General features: G+C 51.6%; 2 protein-coding genes across 4 annotated transcripts; both read right to left on the bottom strand.

Annotated features, from left to right (window-relative positions):
- Positions 1-7,976: 7,976 nt before the first annotated feature.
- C5H19orf53 (chromosome 5 C19orf53 homolog) lies at positions 7,977-10,071 on the bottom strand. 2 transcript variants are annotated; one of them, XM_042277430.2, is made up of 4 exons: positions 9,934-10,071; positions 9,795-9,850; positions 8,423-8,587; positions 7,977-8,301 (listed from the first exon to the last, which is right to left on the bottom strand). In XM_042277430.2, exons 1-3 carry the CDS (start codon positions 10,022-10,024, stop codon positions 8,447-8,449), a joined length of 288 nt encoding a protein of 95 aa, XP_042133364.1. In that variant the 5' UTR covers positions 10,025-10,071; the 3' UTR covers positions 7,977-8,301; positions 8,423-8,446. The 2 variants fall into 2 exon arrangements, with proteins under 2 accessions (XP_042133364.1, XP_006993154.1); XM_006993092.4 differs by having other exon boundaries at positions 7,977-8,587.
- Positions 9,997-18,490, bottom strand: Mri1 (methylthioribose-1-phosphate isomerase 1). 2 transcript variants are annotated; one of them, XM_076571862.1, is made up of 5 exons: positions 18,042-18,490; positions 17,287-17,462; positions 15,638-15,814; positions 15,326-15,550; positions 9,997-10,128 (listed from the first exon to the last, which is right to left on the bottom strand). In XM_076571862.1, exons 1-5 carry the CDS (start codon positions 18,410-18,412, stop codon positions 10,028-10,030), a joined length of 1,050 nt encoding a protein of 349 aa, XP_076427977.1. In that variant the 5' UTR covers positions 18,413-18,490; the 3' UTR covers positions 9,997-10,027. The 2 variants fall into 2 exon arrangements, with proteins under 2 accessions (XP_076427977.1, XP_006993155.1); XM_006993093.4 differs by lacking the exon at positions 9,997-10,128 and adding an exon at positions 13,049-13,267 and having other exon boundaries at positions 18,042-18,478.
- Between the last annotated feature and the right edge of the window lie 1,078 nt (positions 18,491-19,568).

The raw sequence follows: 19,568 nt of genomic DNA on the forward strand, positions 1-19,568 counted from the left end.
AAGCCTGACCTCCTGAGTTTGATCCCCAGAACCTGAAGGCTCAGAAGGAGAGAACCGAACCCTACAAGTTGTCATCGGACTTCCACACACACACTGTGGCAGGTGCACAATATGTACACGCAGACACAAAGTGAGTAATAATGTGAATAGGAGTCACTGTCTTGGCTGGTGTAGCTCTGTGATAGAGAGCTGGCTTGGCTTGCTAGGCCCAGGGTTCCATCCTCAGTAACAGGAGGAGAAGGAGAAGTGGGGGGAGGGGAAAGAAAAGAATGGAACCCTCAAAGCCTAGCCATAATGACAGTTACTGCCTTCCATTTCTCAGATTAGGAAACTAAGGCTTAGATGAGCCAGTTGGCTGAGGTTACCCAGCAGGGGAGGTAGCCTGGAGGCCTGCAAACCTGCTTCCTGGTTACCTTTATTCTCAATTTTCAGTTTACAGGTTGGGATAGCTCCATGCTGAGCATGCTGGGACAAGACAGACCCATGGGAAGGAGTGGCCAAGGCGAGGAGAAGCTGGGGACTTAGGGTCCCCCTTCTGAGTGGGCCTCGGGCTGGCTTCCCAGGAGGCCAATCATGTTCCTGGGAAATAGTCATCAAGTGTCCTGACCATGAACATCACTCAACACAGGGTGAGGACAGCTTTTATATTTTATTTCATTTATTGACACAGGGTCTCAGTGGACCAGGCTGATCTTGAACTCACCGCATTGCTGAGAGTGACCTTGAATTTCTGATTCTCTTGTCTTCACATTGGCAGTGTTGAGATTTCAGGCCTGTGCCACCACACGGAGTTTATTGGGTACCAGAGATCTATTCCAGGTATTCATGCTCCCAGCAAGTGCTCTGCCAACTAAGCTCCATGTTTTGAGACAAGGTCTCAAAGCCCTAACTGGCCTGGAATTTGCTATGTAGCTAAGGCTAGCCTCGAACTCCTGATGATTCTGCCCCAGCTTCCCAAGGGCCGAGATGACAGGTGTATTCCAGAATGCCTGGCTGCTTATTTCCTTTATTCTGTTATAGTCCATATAAATATGGACAACATCCCATCTCACAAATGAGACAGCTGAGTGTTGACCTGGGTGGGGTCACAGTAGACAGGGCCTGAATCTGAGTTCAGGAGATAGGACAGATGAGGAAGTGAGGTCCAGTGAGGTCAGGAAACTGCCCTGAGTCACACAGAGATCCTGGTAAAATGTGGAGGTCAGAATAGAGCCCGGAAGGTTTGGGGTGTCCCCTGAATTCTCAAAGCTTATTTCAAGCATGCCCCCTTGAAAGCAATACTTTTAGGAAAGGAGATGGTGGTGGTGTTCTGGCCGGTGGTGCCCTCACTCTGCTGGAACAAGAGGTTCTGGCTTTAGGAAGTGCCAGCCCTGTCTACTCAGCCTGTCTAGGCATCTGAGCTCACTGTCTAGGCATCTGGAGCTCCTGACCCCAAACCCATGTGCTCCCAACCTACAAGTGAAGTAGGGCTGCCCTACAAGCCCAGGTGAGGGAGGGGACACAGATGTGCAGCTTGGGGGACATGTCCACCCTGACTTTCTGAGGGACCCCGTTCTGCCTGCACTGCCAGCAGCAGCCAGCTGACGCAGGCAGTCTGGCTCGCTTGTGGTTATGCCTCAAGCCCGCAGCCCTGCTGGCCAGTTCAGCTTTGTGATTCTGCTTCCTTTTGGAAACACAAGCTCATGGGTAGAGTGTTGCCAGGAAAATTTGCATTCCAGACAGGGAAAAAATTGAGTCTGAAATCACATTTGATGCTCCGTGGCCCTGGAGAAGGGGTCTCCAATGACAATTCATGACCACACTAAAGAGACCCAAGTTACTCTAGTCTCCTGCTCTGGCCCACTAGGGTGGGGTGCTGGGTCCCCATTTTAAATAGATAGGGCCTTGGTGGCTCAGAGAGGTTAAAAGACTAGCTGACAGTCTCACACACAGCCAGGAGGTAGAAGAATCTGGCACAGCCCTACAGACATGGTTGGGCCTGCCTGTCATCTCAGCACTGAGGCTAAGGTGAAGTTTGGGGCCAGCCTGAGCAACACAGAACTGTCTTAGAACACAAGAGCAAAACACCTTCATGTAGAATTTGAGGTGTGGGAGCTACTGGCATCACGGGGGAGGGAAGTGAGGAGGAAGGAGGCTGTCAAGGAGGCTTAAGGGACAGGTGTGCCATCATTCCAAGTCCCTGGCCACCGGGCCTTTGCAGAGGACCACCAAGCTGGCATCAGAGCCACAGGGCTGCTATTCTCAGGGCTTCTTGGCTTGCCTGCAGGAGGTTAGTCGAGGGCAGGCCTGACTGGGTCCCCAGGGCCTCCTGGTGGCCCCAGAGCCAGGTCCCATGGGTCTCCTGCTTTTTCCTATTCCACAAAGACAGGTACAAAGATATGTTTCAAAAGAGGGCACTTTAGGGGCTGGAGAGATGGCTCAGAGGTTAAGAGCACTGGCTGCTCTTTCTTGGGACACGGGTCTCCAGCACCCACATGGTGGCTGACAGATATCTATAACCCAGTTCCAGGGGATCCAAATCCTTCTTCTGGCCACAGTGGGCACTAGGCACACACGTGAGGGTGCACAGACATGCACACAGGCAAAACACTCATACACATAGATAGATACTTATTTTCATATATATATATATATACTTAATTTCATATATATATATATATATATATATATATATATATATATGAAATTCATATTTGGTTTTGGTTTTTCAAGACAGAGTTTCTTTTTTTTTTTTTTTTTTTTTTTTTTTTTCGAGACAGGGTTTCTCTGTGTAGTTTTGGTGCCTGTCCTGGATCTCCCTCTGTAGCCCAGGCTGGCCTCGAACTCACAGAGATCCGCCTGGCTCTGCCTCCCGAGTGCTGGGATTAAAGGCGTGCGCCACCAGAAATTGTTTTTTAAGAAGAGCACGATATGTGAGCCTCGAAGACTGTGCCTGAGCAGGGCGGGCAGTAGCTCAAGGGGGCATGGTGTGGGATGTGGAAGATGAATGGTTCCTGGTGGGGCAGAGGCTCCCTGGGCAGCACTGGTCCGCCCGAGGAGCTGGCAGTTCTGGGCTGTTCAGCAGCAGCAGGGCCTGAGAGGGCCGAGCAGCTGCCCAAACACTGGGCTTTCTCTCTTGGCAGGAGACCCTCCCTCCCTCCCTCCCCGCTTCCTCCCTTCTACACACACCAGCCCGCAGGCCACCCTCAGGGTACAGGTCTAAATGGCAAAGACCTGAACAAACAAGCACACACGAAAGCAGCGGAGGCAAGCAGGGCTGAGGGCTAGCTCCCAGCAGAGCTTGCTTAGGGAAGCCCCAGGCTTCATCCCCAGCACCAAACCGAACAGAAACCAGGCTTGGGGCAGCCCAGCACTTTAATCTTTTAAATCTCAGCGCTTGGGAGGCAGAAGCAGGTGGAGTTCTTGTGAGTTAGTGAGTTCTAGGCCAGCCAGGGCTACACAGAGAAATCCTACCCTGCCTCGAATAAAAATAAAGAACCCCCTCAAACCCGACAAGAGTGGTGATCAAATGGCCCTGCCAGAGCCAGGGATGACTGATCACAGACGGAGGTGGCATCTGAGAACCAGTGCAGGGGTGAGATGGCAGGTGGGAGGGCAAGGCAGGGAAGAGGGCCGGCGGCTGGGGCTGGGTGACGTCCGCTTTCTGCTCTCTAAGACACCAGGTCACTATACCACACTTGTAGTGAGACTGAGACTTCTTTCCTAACTAAGTGCCAGTTGGTTTCGGGAGTCAGAAGATAAAAGAACTAAAGGAAACATTAGCAAGATCCAACACAGTATGCAGAGTCCATCTTTTGCATAAATTCTTTTCTTAAACAAAACAATTATTTTTGCATGTGCATAAGCGCCAGCATGTATGTGGAGGTCAGAGAGGAGCCTGCGGGAGTCAGTTCTCTCCTTCCACCATGTGGGCTCTATCAAGTTCACGTCATCGGACTTGGTGGCAAGCCCCTTTACCTGCTGAGCCACCTTGCGGGTCCCAGTTGCCCCCCACCCCTTTGGCTTTTTTGAGACAGGGTTTTTCCTCTGTGTAGCTTTGGAGCCTTGTCCTGGATCTCGCTCTGTAGACCAGGCTGGCCTCAAATTCAGAGATCCACCTGCCTCTGCCTCCCACGTGCTGGGATTAAAGGTGTGCGCCACCACTGCCTGGCCCCAGTTGTTTCTTTAGAAGAGCAAAGTTAGGCAGCTTGAGAAGCATGAAGGATGCGGTCTGGGCTTAGGAGCCCCACCTTAAAGGAAGGATGCTATTCACTGAGGTGGTCACAGGTGGCTGAGAGCCTTGATTCCCAAGTGGGGAGAGGTGTGGCTCTGGGGTTACAGAGAGCAGGGGAGGACAGAGGCTGAGCAGCATGGATTCCTAGACTGCATTCCCAGTGGGTCTAGGTCTCTCCTCTGTGCAGCCTTCCTGGTGCACAGGAACCCGGAAGCAGGCTGCAGCCCCTGGAATGCCGACCCAGCCCTCCTGGCTCTAGTTCTTCTTGGTGACTGTCCCTCACACTTCTCTCCATTTCTTGGTGCTGGGAATGGAACTGAGGGCCTTGCTAGAGGCAGGCAAGCTCTCCTCCACTGATACTTCAGCTCTTGGCTTTTGGACAGTTGTTAACTCTATAGCCCAGGCTGACCTGCCAAGCCTCACACTGCTGGCGATCCCCCTGACTCACCTTTCTAAGTGCAGGGTTTACAGGTCCCCATTACCATTTAGAGCTACATTTTCGGGGGGGGGGGGTTGTTAAAAATGTGCGTGTCCAAAGAGCCAGTATGATCTTGCTTCCAAACTACCCATTCCACAAATGTTTTAGTTCAATTTAATGAAGCCTATGGTCTTGCTTAGTCATGGGCATACTGTAAGCCCCTGGTTCGCCAGTCTTTCTAGGTGAAAATGAGGTGGCCTGAAGTCTTCATGGGGACTCCAGAGGAGCTGTTGATGTCAGACCTCAAACCAGAGAGAAGTGAGCCTATCTTTTTAAGTTCACCTACCATTAAATAAATAAATAAATAAATTTATATATTTCCATAGCCAGCACATTCCCAATATAATAAAATGCTCACCTCTATCTAGTTCCAGAACTTTCAGGCCAGAAGGAAGCCCAGCGTTTACCTGGCACCATGCCCCTCTTCTCCTGGGCAGCCATCTGCTTGCTCTGCCCTCTCACAGAACCCTATTTATCCTCCCACACCTGGTTTGTTATGAGGGAGCCTCAGAGACTTCCCTGCTTCTGCCTCCTGAGCTCTGGGACTAAAGGCCTGCACCACTAGGGCATTAATTTTTTCTTGGCAGGGTCTCATGTATCTCAGGTTAGCCTTGAAATATTTAGTGGAGGATGATCTCAATATTCTTGGTTTTCCTTACTTCACTGGGTGCTGGGTTTATAGGTGTGTATGATGCCCAGCATCAGCATTGTTTCCGGGTTCATCTATGCTGTAGCCTGGATCAGTACTTGTCTCTACGCCCCTGAGGATCGAACCCAGGGCCTTGCGCTTGCTAGGCAAGCACTCTACCACTAAGCTAAATCCCCAAACCCCATTACTTTTTTTTTTTTTGCTGGGGATGGGGGTGAGGGAGCAGAACAGTCTTTCCATGTAGTCCTGGCTGGCTTTGGACTCATGAAATCCACCGAGCTCTGCCTTCTGAGTGCTGGGATCAAAGGCATGTACCACCACAACTGGCACATTTCAAATATTTTTAATGTTTTCATGCATGTAAGCACACCATTTGCATGGAGTGTCCATGGAGGAAAGAGGAGGGCACTGGAGCCCCTGGAACTCGCAGGTATTGTGAGCTGCTGTGGGTACCGGAGGCTGAACCTGGGTCCTGTGCCAGAGCAGCAAGTACTCTTCACCTCTGAACTGAGCCACCTTCCCAATCCTTCATTTGACTCTTACACTTACGTACGATGTGACTGTGTGAGCACGTGCACTGATGTACACAGTGACTGTGTGAGCACGTGCACTGATGTTCACAGTGACTGTGTGAGCATGTGCACGCCCCAATGCAGGTGTGGAGGTCAGAAGATAACTTATTTAAGTTGGTTTTTTTCTCCTGATGTGGGCTCTGGGAACTGAACTCAGGTGGTCAAACCTGGTGGCAAATTTTTACCCATTGAGATATTTTTCTAGCCCCTCATTCCATTTTAATGGCTGAATAATATTCCACTGTGGCTGGAGGAGATTCTCACCCAGTCCAGTTAATGCAAATGCAAGTTGTTTCTGCCTCTGTGCTAATGCAAAGCATTCTATCAACACTGGTAGAAGTGCCCATGTGAACGTTTGTTTTGCAGAGTGCTTTGGGGAACCGACAGAATATAATACGAAGGTGCATTTACTGGATTAGCTTACATGACAGCAGCTGAATAGTCATACAGTGGCCACCTTCACACCAGGGTCTGAAAACTCAGCAGCTGCTCAAGTCACAAGGAGACGCCGCTGAGGGGCTGGAAGCTCTCTGGAGTGCTGCTGCTGTCTGGTGCACATGGGAGGGTTAGACGAGAGCTTGGTGGTGGCAGGCACCTCGGGGGAGTCACATACTGGGACAGGGTCTTCCATCCACCCTCCCTGGCTTCCATGGTGCAGCTCAGGGTGGTCATCACCCAGCCAGCCTCTGGCACCATTCCTCTGCAAATGCCAGCTAGATACAAAGAGTGATGCCCACTAGTCCAGGTAAGCTGACAACCCCCAACCCCCCAAGGCTGGTCTTGAACTCAGAGGCCTAACTGCCCCTACCTGGAGTACTGGGATTAAAGGCATGTGTCCAGCCATCCTAGTCTTACTACCACAGAACACACGTGATAGAGCTAGAGCAAGCTCAGCATCTAACAGCTTCCACTGCTCTTACCATGCAGGGTGGCTCACAGCTGCCTTTGGTTCCAACTCTGGAGGACGGGCTGCCTCTGGCCTCATCAGGTACATACATACACAAAAATAATGCATGCGCATACCTTTAATCCCAGCACTCGGGAGGCAGAGGCAAGCAGATCTCTGTGAGTTCGAGGCCAGCCTGGTCTACAGATTGAGATCCAGGACAGGCACCAAAGCTACACAGAGAAATTCTGTCTTGAAAAACAAAATACATGCCCTTGGCCCTTGGGCATTTTAATCTCAGAACTTGGGAAGTAGAGGCAGGTATAGCTCTGAGTTGGAGGCCAGCCTGGTCTACACAGTGAGTTCTAATCCAGCTAGGTTTATACAGTGAGACCCTGTCTCAGAAAACCAAGCTAAACCTGAGGCAGGCCACTGATGAGCTCATGGTTCTGGGGCTGTATCCATAATGAAGTGGAGCCATGCCTCGGGATCTGTGGTGAGGGTACCAGAAGGTAGGTGTGGTGGGGAGCTGCATGTCCGGACACTGCCTCATCACAAGTCAAGGTGCTAACAACCCCTTCAAGGTCCAGCCTTGACGTGAGTGACGGCCTCTCAAGGTGCCTTCCATGCTCACAGCAGAGCAACCGTGTCCTGGCCGGACTGCAGCCCAGCAGCTCCTTCCTCTGCCTGCAAGTGCACTGGGAGCTCAGGCTGGGGCGTGACCCAGAGTGCTGGCTAAGCACACACCAAGTGGATCTCATCCCTAGCAGCCATGGCGAGCCAGAAGCCAGCACTAAATTCGGACCAAATTCTGACCGTATGGGAATAAATTCACCCAGTCAGGGCTGGGGGCAGTCACTGGTGACCTGACACTTTACTGCCTCCTCAGTGGGTGAAATGGCTGGACAAAAAGGGATAGGCCACCAGCATACTCATCACTTGTCCCAGGGCCACACCAAGGGAGATGCCACCATGTCAAGCACCCTGCATATGACATGATCAACAGCTGGTCCAGCAGGTCTGAGTGACTACCCGGGGTATGGCCCCTCAGTGGACAGAAGCAGAGCTGTGCTATGGATGAGGTTAGCTGAGTGGCCAGGTCCTTGTCCTGGAGGTCAGAGGCTGGCTTGACTAAGACAAGGGGTGGGGACGGAGCAGGAAAGCACAAGAACGGCATGTGGCCTCTGTGAGCACAGCTTTATTGGGTAACACTGGAGCGTCCCCAAGTGGCTCTGGATCACTAGTCTGACAAGGTGAGGTGGTACCTCACTGAAGATATGGAACCCTTCTTCAGGTATAGGACAACTAACACTAGATGACTGCAGGGGGTGACGTGGGGGGCCGGGGCAACCCAGGACCCAGGGAAGAGACTATACCCAGCTGCCAGCTTCAGGTACAGATGTCACTGCCATTTCTCGGGTCTGTGGCTGTCAAGGGCACTGCGTGGGTGGGAGAAGTTTCTTGTGGAGCCCCCAAACAGCTCCCCATCGGACTGCTGGAGGGCTGGAGGGACAACAGAGCCAGGCCCATCACAATGTGTCACCCAGGAGATAGGCCCTGAGCCCACAGGAAGCCGACTGCCTCTTCGGTACCCCAGGGAGCTGGCTTCAGGCTTTCCGGTCACCTGCCCATTGCTGTCCCAGGGCCTTTAGGAGGGTGTCTTTCTAGGGGCGGGGGCCCCTGTCTTCTTTGATGTCCCCTTCAGCAGTGCGAGCTTCTTAGGCAGGCTGGAGCTGGCCTTCATCACCACGTCATGCTCAATCTTCTTCCGGATCCCCACTTCCAGGCTCTGTGGGGGACACAGAGCAGCCCTCACTCTCCCCAGCCTGAACCTGAACACGAACACACACACACACACACACGCCCTTCCTTTTGAGAGCGGCTTCAGATAAAAGCTCTCCTTCCTTGACTTACCACCAGGCCTGGGTGCCTTGCTCATGCCTAGCAGCGGGACAAAGAATCCTTAAAGGGCCAGTAAGGCCAGAGGGCCAGAAGAAAGGATGAAAAGCGCTGAGATGGAGAGGTGAAGGGCCCGGGCAGGAAGCAGCCATGGAAGGTTCTGGGCAGAGGGGAACCAGTTTTGAGCACAGGCAGATGCCTCAGCGGCTCAAGCAGGGAGAAGACAGAGTTGGCTAGGATCCAACCTTGAAGGGGATGGGCAGTGTAGGTGGATTCTGGATGTATGCTAAAGGGACCAGACTGGGAAAGAGTGGAGTTCAAGGATGACCTCTGAACCTGGGAAGGCAAAAGGCAAAGTGGTCCCATGGTAGACTGTGGAAGGAATTCACTTAAGGACCGGAGAGTGCCTACCCCACGGAGTAGAGCAGGCTGCTGGGTAACCTACCTAGGGGAGGTACTGGGAAAACAAATGATCTACTCGAGATCTAAACCAGATTGGAGCCTCTAATTTTTCTAATTAATTTTTATTGACGTGTACAAGAGTGTTTTGCTCACACGTATGTCTGTGTACCACACGCATGCAGTGCCTAGACCGCACTGGAGATCCCCTGGGGCTGGAGTTACAGATGGTTGTGAGCTGCCATGTGGGTGCTGGAAACTGAATCGAGATCCTGGTGGAAGCGCTTCTCCTTCTGGCCTCTGTCGGCATGGGCACATACCCACACACATACATATAATTAAAACACATAGACTAGACTGGCCTGGAACTCAGACATCAGCCTGCTTCTGCCCCCAGCGGGCTAGGATCAAAGACGTGCGCTACCAAGCCGGCTTCAGCACTTGTGATGCCTGAAGACCAAGGTTCAGTTCCCAGCACATGCCTGATGGCTCAAAATCGTCAGTCATTTTAGTTCTACGGGACTGGACATCCTCTTCCGACCTCTTCGGGTACTAGGCACGCACTCTATGCACGCACACAGCAGATACAGGTGAAACACTAATACACGTCAACAATAAACCAGAAACCCGAAGCTATGTGCCGACAGGCCCTAACCCACATCAGAACCCCGGGTCACCCGCCGCCGCGCGCCGCTCACCTTCTTCAGCTTCTGCTGCTGCACGACGCGCGCCTTCTTGGGAGCGATGACTCGACCTACGGAGCGACACCAGCCTGTGAGCCTGGGCCGCCCGCCCCGAGTTCCGCCGCCCTCTCGCCTCCTCCACCCCGTTCCTCACCGCCTTTCCTCGGCCCTCGGCTCCGCTCCGCCGCAGCCGCCGCCTTGCTTTTAGGTTTCTGCGCCTGGAACTTGCGCTGTCCCTGCGCCATGGCTCACCACAAGCCGGAAGAGGCGGGGCCACGGCACGAGAGCCGGAAGTCGCATGACGTCAGCGGCGGCAGTGGGACCCAGGGCGGCGCACTTAGAGGAGCTGCTGTCCAAAAAATTCGAAGGAGGATTTCGTTACCATTCACAGGGGCAGGACACTTGTGTATCATAAAACATGGTGGGTTGTGCTTTTTATACAAAAAAGTTCAAAATTAGGCTTGAGGTGAGGCAATCAAGGAACTCACTTTTGGTGGAAAATTAGGGGAGTGCCAAAAACCTGAAGTAATCTTTGGAGAGATGGCCCTGTGGTAACCGTGCCTGCTGCCATGCCTCATAACTGGTGTCGATCTCGGGTGGTGGCGCATTCGTTTTATCTCAGCACTCAGGACTGACTCCTGCAGGTTGTTTTTTAATCACATTCACACACATAATAAGTAAATAAACACGCCACTAAAAAACCCTTGGGTTGCCGGGCAGTGGTGGCTCACGCCTTTAATCCCAGCACTCGGGAGGCAGAGGCAGGCGGATCTCTGTGAGTTAGAGGCCAGCCTGGGCTACCAAGTGAGTCCCAGGAAAGGCGCAAAGCTACACAGAGAAACCCTGTCTCGAAAAACAAAAAAAACAAACAAAAAAACCCCCTTGGGTTACCATGATACTTAATTTTGCCCTGTGCTGGGCATTCAGCGTCACACTTACAGCACAAAACAGTCACAGCATCAGCTATGTTCTTTTATTATTTTTCCTTTTTTGAAACAGGGTTTCTCTGTGTAGTTTTGGTACCTGTCCTGGATTTTGCTCTGTAGACCAGGCTGGTTTTGCACTCAGATGCACCTGCCTCTGCCTCCCAAGTGCTGGGCTTAAAGGCATGTGCCACTGCCACCACTGCCACCACTGCCACCACGGCTTCTTTTCTATATTAAAGATTTAAAATATGCAGCTGGCGGCTGGAAACATCACTGAGTGGGTAAAGTGCTTACTGTCCATGGATGAGGACTTGAGCTCCATCCCCAATGAGTGATGGTGCACATACCTGTGGTGATAAATAGTTTGTGACCTAGGAAATAAAGCTTGCCTGAAGTTCAGAGGACAGAGCTAACCAGTTAGCCACAGAGGTCAGGCAGTGGTGGCACACACCTTTAATCCCAACACTAGGAAGGTTGAGACAGGAAGGGATATGGCTGGGCAGAGAAAGGAATATAAGGCAGGAGGAGACAGGAACCCGCTCTCTTTCAGGCTGAGGAGTTGGTGAGGTGAGAGGTGGTGGCTGTGGCTTGCTCTGCTTCTCTGATCTTTCAGCTTTCACCCTGATATCTGGCTCTGGGTTTTTATTAAGACTAATTAGGATTCGTGAAACACATACTTGTGATCCCAGTGCTGAGGGAACTGGAGACAGGAGGGTCCCTGCAGCCTAGCCTAATTGTTGAGTTCCAGCTTCAGAGACTCTCAAAACAAACAAACAAACAAACAAACAAACAAAGCAAAGCAGGCTGTAGTGGTGCACACCTTTGACTCTGCTCAGGAGGCAGAGGCAGGTGAATCTCTGTGAGTTCCAGACCAGCCTGGTCCACACAGCATGTTCCAGGCCTGCCAGGGATACATAGAGACTCTGTCTTAAAAAAACAAACATTGGCTGGGCGGTGGTGGCGCACACCTTTAATCCCAGCACTCGGGAGGCAGGCAGATCTCTTTAAGTTTGAGGCCAGCCTGGTCTACAAAGCAAGTTCCAGGAAAGGCACAAATCTACACAGAGAAACCCTGTCTTGAAAAACCAAAAACAACAACAAAAAACAAACAAACAAACAAACAAAAAACAACCATTAATCTTGATTCCTGAACTTTGGTGTCCTCGTCTAGAGGACTTGCTGCTCTTGCAGAGAGGACCTGGGTTTTGTTCCTAGCACCCACGTGGCAGCTCACAACCATCAATAACTCCAGTTCCAGGGGTTCCAGTGTCCTTTTCTGGCCTCAGGGGGCACCAGGCACTTGCATGTAAAGCACTGACACATAAAATAAAAATTAACAGCTGGGTGGCCGTGGTGCACACCTTTAATCCTGGACTCAGGAGGCAGAGACAAGTGGATCTCTGAGTTCAAGGCCAGCCGGGTCTGAAAGTTCCAGGACAGTGAGGGCTACTTAGAAAAATCCTGTCTTAATTACTCTAGACTTGTATTACATGAAATATATAGAATATACACATTCATAGACAGAAAGATTCGACGTTATCTCAAGCTGGAGAAGAGAGGAATACAGAGCAATGATTCCTAAGTTTCTGTGTTGTGTGATGGGAAAGCCCACAAACAGACAGTAGTATCAGGACATAATATCATGAATGTAATTAATCAATACAATCAATGTGATTAATGAATACCATAAATATAGTTATTGAATGAATACTGCAAATGTAATCAATGAAGACCACAAATGTAATTAATATCTTGATTGTAATTCATGCCACTGAATTGTGAACTTAAAAATGGTTACAATTGCAGATATTATGTTCATTTAAAAAAATAAGGTGGAATGTAATCACCATACATTATATGTGTGTATGAAATTGAAGACAGCGATGTTCTAAAACAGAAAGTGGTGATAGTGTCATGGGCCCATGAGGATGCTGAACTAAAGTTTATCAAATTGTACAAACAGGAAAATTGTATACTATGTGAATTATTTGTCAATAAAGATTTTATAAAACATAAAAAAAAACCCTGTCTTGAAAAAAACCCAAACAAATACTTCAAAGGCAGCTAAGACCATTCTGATTATCCCTATGTTGGTTTCCTGTTTGTTTTTTCAGTCTGTAGCCCAGGGTAGCCTAACACCCAAAGAAGGCCTCCCAGGAGCTGGGATTATAGGTATGTACCCCCACACTTGGCTTTGCACCCCATGCATGGTCATACGAAGGAGGAGCTGGAATGTGAACTTGGGCAGCTCTGTTGTAGATGCTGGGACTCTGCAGAGCCTGGTAAATCCAGTCTGCTTCAGCAGCTGGAAGAGGGGGTATGGGTGAGGATGAGCTTCGGGTAGCCATTTGAGAACTTTATTATAAAACCAGAGGAACCAGAGCAGGTCGGGAGAGCCAGCTAGTCACATCTGGGGACTATCTAGGGTCTGTCCCTCTAAGATGGAGGCACTTAGGGCTGCTCGGAGCTCCTCAGGGGCAAAGACACCCAGCTCAGTGATGATGCCACCGGTGATGAGTTCGTGGGGGGTAACATCAAAGGCAGGATTCCAAACCCGGATTCCTGCAGGGAGAGAGGGCACATGAGGCGGGGCTTTGGCTCTGGGAACTCCCTGGCTGGTGTCACTTGTCCTCACCACAGCAATTCTTGGGGTTAGTGAGTCCTTGAGAATCCAGGGGTCTACACATACCACATCATTCCTAAAGGTGCAGGCACCAAGGCTAGGAACACAGCCAGAGCTCCTGCTGCTCACGAAGGCCTCAGCCTCACGGACCCCATTCTTGCCTGCTCCAACATATAGGACTCCAGAATCTACCCCAGGGCTTTTGCACTGGCTCCAATGTGAGTGTGCTTAGAACATCTGTTCTGAGGTTCTGAGGATGGGGAGAAGCCCTTCACAGATGTTTTGAAAATCAATTTTAAAAATGTAATTACTTCTCTAACACATGGTCATATATGTAGCTTAGGCTGGCCTCAAATTTCCTATGTATCCAAGGCTGGTTTTGAAGTCCTTGTCTTCCTGCCTCTACCTCCCAGGTTCACCAGATGTGCACCACTAAAACCAGAAAATTATTTGAAAATATCTTGTTTATTCTTTAAGACTTTCTTACATGCATACAATGTATTTTGATTATTTTTAATGTGAAAATTTTTTTATGTAGTATTGGGTATTGAATCTCAGGCCTCTTGTACATTCTGGCAAATGCTCCATATCTGAGCTATATCCTTGGCCCCTTTTAAAATGTTTATTTTGAGACAGAGTTTATGTTGACTAGGCTAGCCTTGAACTGGTGATCTTGCCATGGCCTCATGAGCAGCCACTAGGGCCCTAGCTTTCTGATTTTTTTTTTTCCTTCGAGACAAGGTTTCTCTGGGTAACAGTCCTGGATCTCACTCTGTAGCCCAGGCTGGCCTTGAACTCACAGAGATCCGCCTGCCTCTGTCTCCCGAGTGCTGGGATCAAAGGTGTGTGCCACCACTGCCCATCTCGTCCTGATTTTTGAGATGAGGTCTCACCATGTAGGCCAGGACGACCCTGAACTCTTAGCTGCCCTCCTGCCTCAGCCTCTCGAGCGCTGGAGCGCAGGTGTGCACCACCATGCCCAGCTGTCTGTACAGACCTCTGTCCAGGCAGCCTGGGCAGTTTCACGCTTTCTGATTGTTTTGGTGTTTCAGACAGTGTCTCCCTTGGCAGTCCACATTAGCCTGAGTTCACTTGTGCCACCTGGTCTTGAACTTGTGGGGCTCTCCTGCCTGGGCTTCTGGAGTGCCGCTGGGATTCCAGGCTGCACCACCACACCCAGCACTATTTTTTTTTTTTTTTTTTTAAAGATTTATTTATTATGTATGCAGTGTTCTGTCTGCAGGCCAGAAGAGGGCGCCATATCTCATTACAGGTGGTTGTGAGCCACCATGTGGTTGCCGGGAATTGAACTCAGGACCTTTGGAAGAACAGCCAGTGCTCTTAACCTCTGAGCCATCTCTCCAGCCCCCAGCACTATTCTTTACGAGTGTCCATGTGCTCTTGCATATGGAGGCTAGCGGTCCACCTCAGTGGTGGTTCCGCAGGGACCAGCTTAGTTTTTGAGATAGTCTCTCACTGAGCCTGAGGCTGGCTGACTAGACCTGTCTGGATAAAAGCTCCAGGGATCTGCCTTCTCTGTCTCCCCAGCACTGGGATTCTAAACCTCTGCCATGCTGGGCGGTGGTGGCACATGCCTTTAATCCCAGCACTTGGGAGGCAGAGGCAGGCAGCTAGCTCTGAGTTCAAAGTCATCCTGGTCTATAAAGCAAGTTCCAATGCAGTCAAGGCTACCTACACAGAGAAATCCTGTCCCAAAAAATAAATTAATTAATTAAAAACAAAAACAAACAAATAAACAAAAAAACACCTGTGCCACGACAGCTGTCTTTTTAAAAAGTTGGTTCTGGGCACCAAACTCAGGTCCCCATCCCAACACTCTACCTACTGAGGCCCATCTCTAGCCAGCCAGCGCTATTTACAAAGTCTGACTTTGAATTTAACCTCCATCGTCAGAGTCCAGCTGAGGAGCTTGAATGAGCAAAGCAGCTCATGCCACGCAAGTCCACAGTACCCTGAGTGCCAAGCCCACACCTTACCCTGTGCCGCAATCCTGACTCCATTCACGTCGGTCAGCTCCTGGCTGGGGCGTTCCTCTATGACAATCTCCCTGCCCGTCTCCAGATGGAGGTCACAGGACGAGCTGGGGGCGGCCACGTAGAAGGGGATACCGTGGTGCTTGGCGACAATGGCCAGCTGGTACGTGCCTATTTTGTTGGCTGTGTCTCCGTTGGCAACAACACGGTCCGCTCCTACTACCACAGCTGGGGGCGGAGGAGAGTTGGGAAGGTCACGAACCTGGCTTTGGATGCCTACAGCACTACCTGCCCCACGGTGCCCAGCCCACTGACCTGACACACCCTGGTGGGCCATGGCAGCGGCTGCCATGCTGTCAGTGATGAGAGTGGCAGGAATCTGCTCATACACCAACTCGAAGGCTGTCAGCCGGGCTCCCTGGTTGTAGGGCCGGGTCTCTGTGCAGAAGGTATGCTCCAATCGGCCCATCTCGTGCAGGGAGCGGATCACACCTGTGGGGTGTACCAGCGGACAAGCAGCGTGGCCCTGAGACTGGGGCTGCAAGTGCTGAGGCGAGCGGGGCACGGCACAACTCTCAGCCTTTTCTGTTTCCTGTGCCGGCCGGACACACTGTTCTCACCTGCTCTCATCACTTCTACATCCACTTTCTGACACCCTGAGATTCCTCAGTCTCACACAGCAGCCCCGCCACTCCGATCTTTATAGAACCTTCTAGTTATTCTCATGTTTGTTCTGCAGTGTTGGTGATGGTGGGACCCACGGCGGTGCATCTGACGGCAGGTGCCCTACAGCGGAGCCGCACACCCAGCTCTTAAAGGAGGGTTCTCAGCAGGGCCACACCGCTGACCCCTGTCCTTCCTTTGTACTCAAGGCTGCAGATGCCTGGCGCCTCCCACAGTTCACTCCCTGGAAGTCGCAGTTGTTTAGTGAATGCTGGCTGAGTCAATGAATGGGGCACGTGAGCCTTGTTCTAAAGATCTGGGTTCCCAAAATCCAGTGCTGGATTTAGGCAGATAGGAGAGTTTCCTGGACAACCAAGGGCCAGGAGGAATCTGCTGCCTTGACTCCCAGATCCCTGTCTCCTGGTCACAGCTTTCCCATCTTACTCCCTGTCCTCTGGGAGTCAACACTATGCCCCTTCTCTAGGCAGGTGACCCAGGGAACTTTCCGGTCTCTGATAGTAGAATTACTTCAATTCACGGGCAAAATGGGGGCCAAGGTCCTAACACCACTAGCTGAACTTGATATACCCATACCTACCTGCAAGCGACTTCCTACGTGTCTCTGTACATGAACTGATATACTCGGGGCAGGAAAACACAACAACAACCTCCTAATTAATATCCTGGGCTGGAGAGACGGCCCAGTGGTTAAGAGCACTTGCTGTTCTTACAGAGGACCTGGGTTTGGTTCCGAACACCCACATGGTGGCTCACATCCAGCTTCGGAGGATCCAACACTATCTTTTGTCCTCCCTGGGCACCAGGCACATGTGTACATACACACAAGCAGGCAAAAACACTTATACACACAAAAATAATACTTGAAAAAACAAAACGATACAAAACCAATATTCACATTTCTGTGGATGAGGTAGTTTGGGTTCCTTCTTTTGGGTTCTGGGGACTAAATCCTGGACTTTGTTCATGCTAAGTATACACTCTTTTAAAAGAACTTATTTTTAATTCTGTGTGTGTATATGCATGTGAGTGCAGGCGCCCATGGAGGCCAGAAGAGGGTGTTGGGTCCTCTTGCAGCTGGCGTTGCAGGTGGTTATGAGCTGTTCAGTGTGGGTGCTGAGAACTGAACAGGTTCTTTTCTAAAGTAGTCCAATCTTAACTGCTGAGCCAGCCCGAGCTAAGCATGTACTCTTGCCCCTGAACAATACCTCCAGCTCAAGGTGTTTTGCCTTTTACCCAAAAAAGGCCCTCCCATGCGCCAACAATTGATGACGCCTCCTCACCTAGGGCTGTGCCATAGCCAGCGGTGGCCAGGGCGCCGGTGTTACAGTGGGTCAGCACGGTCACCTTGCCACCCTTGGGGCTGGTGTGCTCCAGGAGGTGGCGGGCTCCCAAGTCCCCGATGGTCCGGTTATCTCGGAGGTCCTTCTCCAGCATATCTTCAGCAAAGCTGATTACTCTGGAGACAAGAGGAGCTCTAAGCACTGTTGGAGTGGACCTGGCTAGCTGCTACCCGACCCTCAAAGTTGTGGGGCTCTCCTGGGACCTTCTCTGGGGACACACCTGCCACTCTACTCATTAAATCTGTGTATGTGAGCCAGGTGCTGGGGGTAGGGCACAGCACTAAACACCACAAAGCCCTCTGCCTCTGCGGTGATGACATCAGGGCGGGAGAGACAGTGAATTAACTGGTAAAATGAAGGACAAGAAGGGGAGAGGAGGGAGCAGGAACCTGACAGGTTCGGCTTGACCGGAAGTGGGAAGGGAAAGAGACCCGCAGAGAGGAAAGCAGGGCAGAGCACACAAAACCTCATGGCAAAACCTAGCAGAACAGGTGTCATAAAGCTGGTGTGGTGCTGCTAAGGGGCTGAGTTCCAGGGCCTGGGGAACACAGCGCAGGGATGGACTTCTAGTCCTGCAAGTGGGCCCCTGGACGCGGCACATGGCTGCACTGCGCCTGCTTCCCGGTATCCGTAGAAGGGAAAAAAAAGGGGAAGTAGTTTCCGCGTAGTGCACTGCCTGGTCCAGGATCCCGTACCTTTCCCGCACGGTCTCCTCGGTGGCGCCCTCCTGCTCCGCCTCCCGAGCTGCCACGCGAGCCAGATCGCGGGCGGCACGGGCCATGTTGACAGCGGTGGGCCTGGCGGCGACGAGGAGGCGCAGCTGGTCTTGCACGAAGGCCACCAGAGCGGCAAGCCCGGGACCGCCGGCGCCCGCCCGCAGCTCCACCGCCAGGCTGAGGCAGCCCACCAGCGCGATGGCGGGGGCGCCGCGCACCTTCATGGCGCGGATGGCCTCCCCGGCCTGCTGCACCGAATCCAGTGCCTCGTAGCGGCAGTGCTCAGGCAGCTGCAGCTGGTCGAGGATCTGCAGCGAGCCCGGCGAGTAGCGGATGGCTTCCAGTCGCATGGTGCCCGGCGCGCTGGGCTACACTGCAGCAGCCGGCTCAGGCTGAGGGGCGGGGCCGCGTCCTGGTGCAGGCGCCTGCGCATGCATGCACGCCGCGATTGGCTGATTGGCTTCTTCCGGTGTCGCAGCGCCAAGCCAAGTTGGGAACACCAAGGCAGTCGGTGATGGGGTAGTTCTTGCCGAGACCTGTTCATCCCTTACAGAAGCGATAACTCGGCAGCCTCCTCAGGTTTGCCCGTCCACGGATCACAACCTTAATCACTGAGTCAAACGACCTTCCTCGGACTACTTCTAGCCCCATTTCTTTAAAAACAAGTACCACGAGGAACCTTTATTATTAGGGGCTGAAGAAATTGCTCAGTGGTTAAGAGTGCATACTGCTGCTCTTGCACAGGACCAGAGTTCGGTTCCCAGGTGGCTTCACAGCTGGCTCTACCTCCAGTTACAGGGGTCCTCTTCAGACCTCACTGGGGCAACATACTCGTACATGAAAACACTTAATTAAAAATAAATCTTAGGGGGGCTGGAGAGATGGCTCAGAGGTTAAGAGCACTGGCTGCTCTTCCAGAGGTCCTGAGTTCAATTCCCAGCAACCACGTGGTGGCTCACAACCATCTGTAATGAGATCTGGTACCCTCTTCTGGCCTGCAGTCATACATGCTGTATACATAATAAATAAAGCTTTAAAAATAAACAAATCAATCAATCTTAGACTTGAATCTCAGCACTTGAGAGGCAGAGCTCTGAGTCTGAGTTCCCCTAGTCTACAGTGAGTTCCAGAACAGCCAGGGATAGCGGAAACCCTATCTTAAAAAAGCAAAACATGGATTTCTCTATTTAGCCCAGGTTGGACTGGACCACACCTTGACTCTACTGCTGGGGTGCCAGGGTAACAGGTGTGTGCCAGCACACACCTGGTCACTGGTGGGACCAGGGCATTTCTGGTGGTCGGGTCATCATGAGTGGCTCACAGCAGCCTATGGCTTGCAGGCTGGGTGTCCTGTCTGCCTCCCCCTGTATTACTTCTGTGGCTCCAGCAGCCTGGCCCTCTTTAACCTTCCTATGCAGTCCCTGCTCCCTCATTCAGGAGGCCACCCCAGGCCATGACCAACCTTTTGTTGTTTTTTTTTTTCTTTTTTGGTTTTTCAAAACAGGG

The sequence above is a fragment of the Peromyscus maniculatus genome, chromosome 5 (assembly GCF_049852395.1).
Source record: "Peromyscus maniculatus bairdii isolate BWxNUB_F1_BW_parent chromosome 5, HU_Pman_BW_mat_3.1, whole genome shotgun sequence".
In the NCBI taxonomy this organism is placed as follows: Eukaryota; Metazoa; Chordata; class Mammalia; order Rodentia; family Cricetidae; genus Peromyscus; species Peromyscus maniculatus.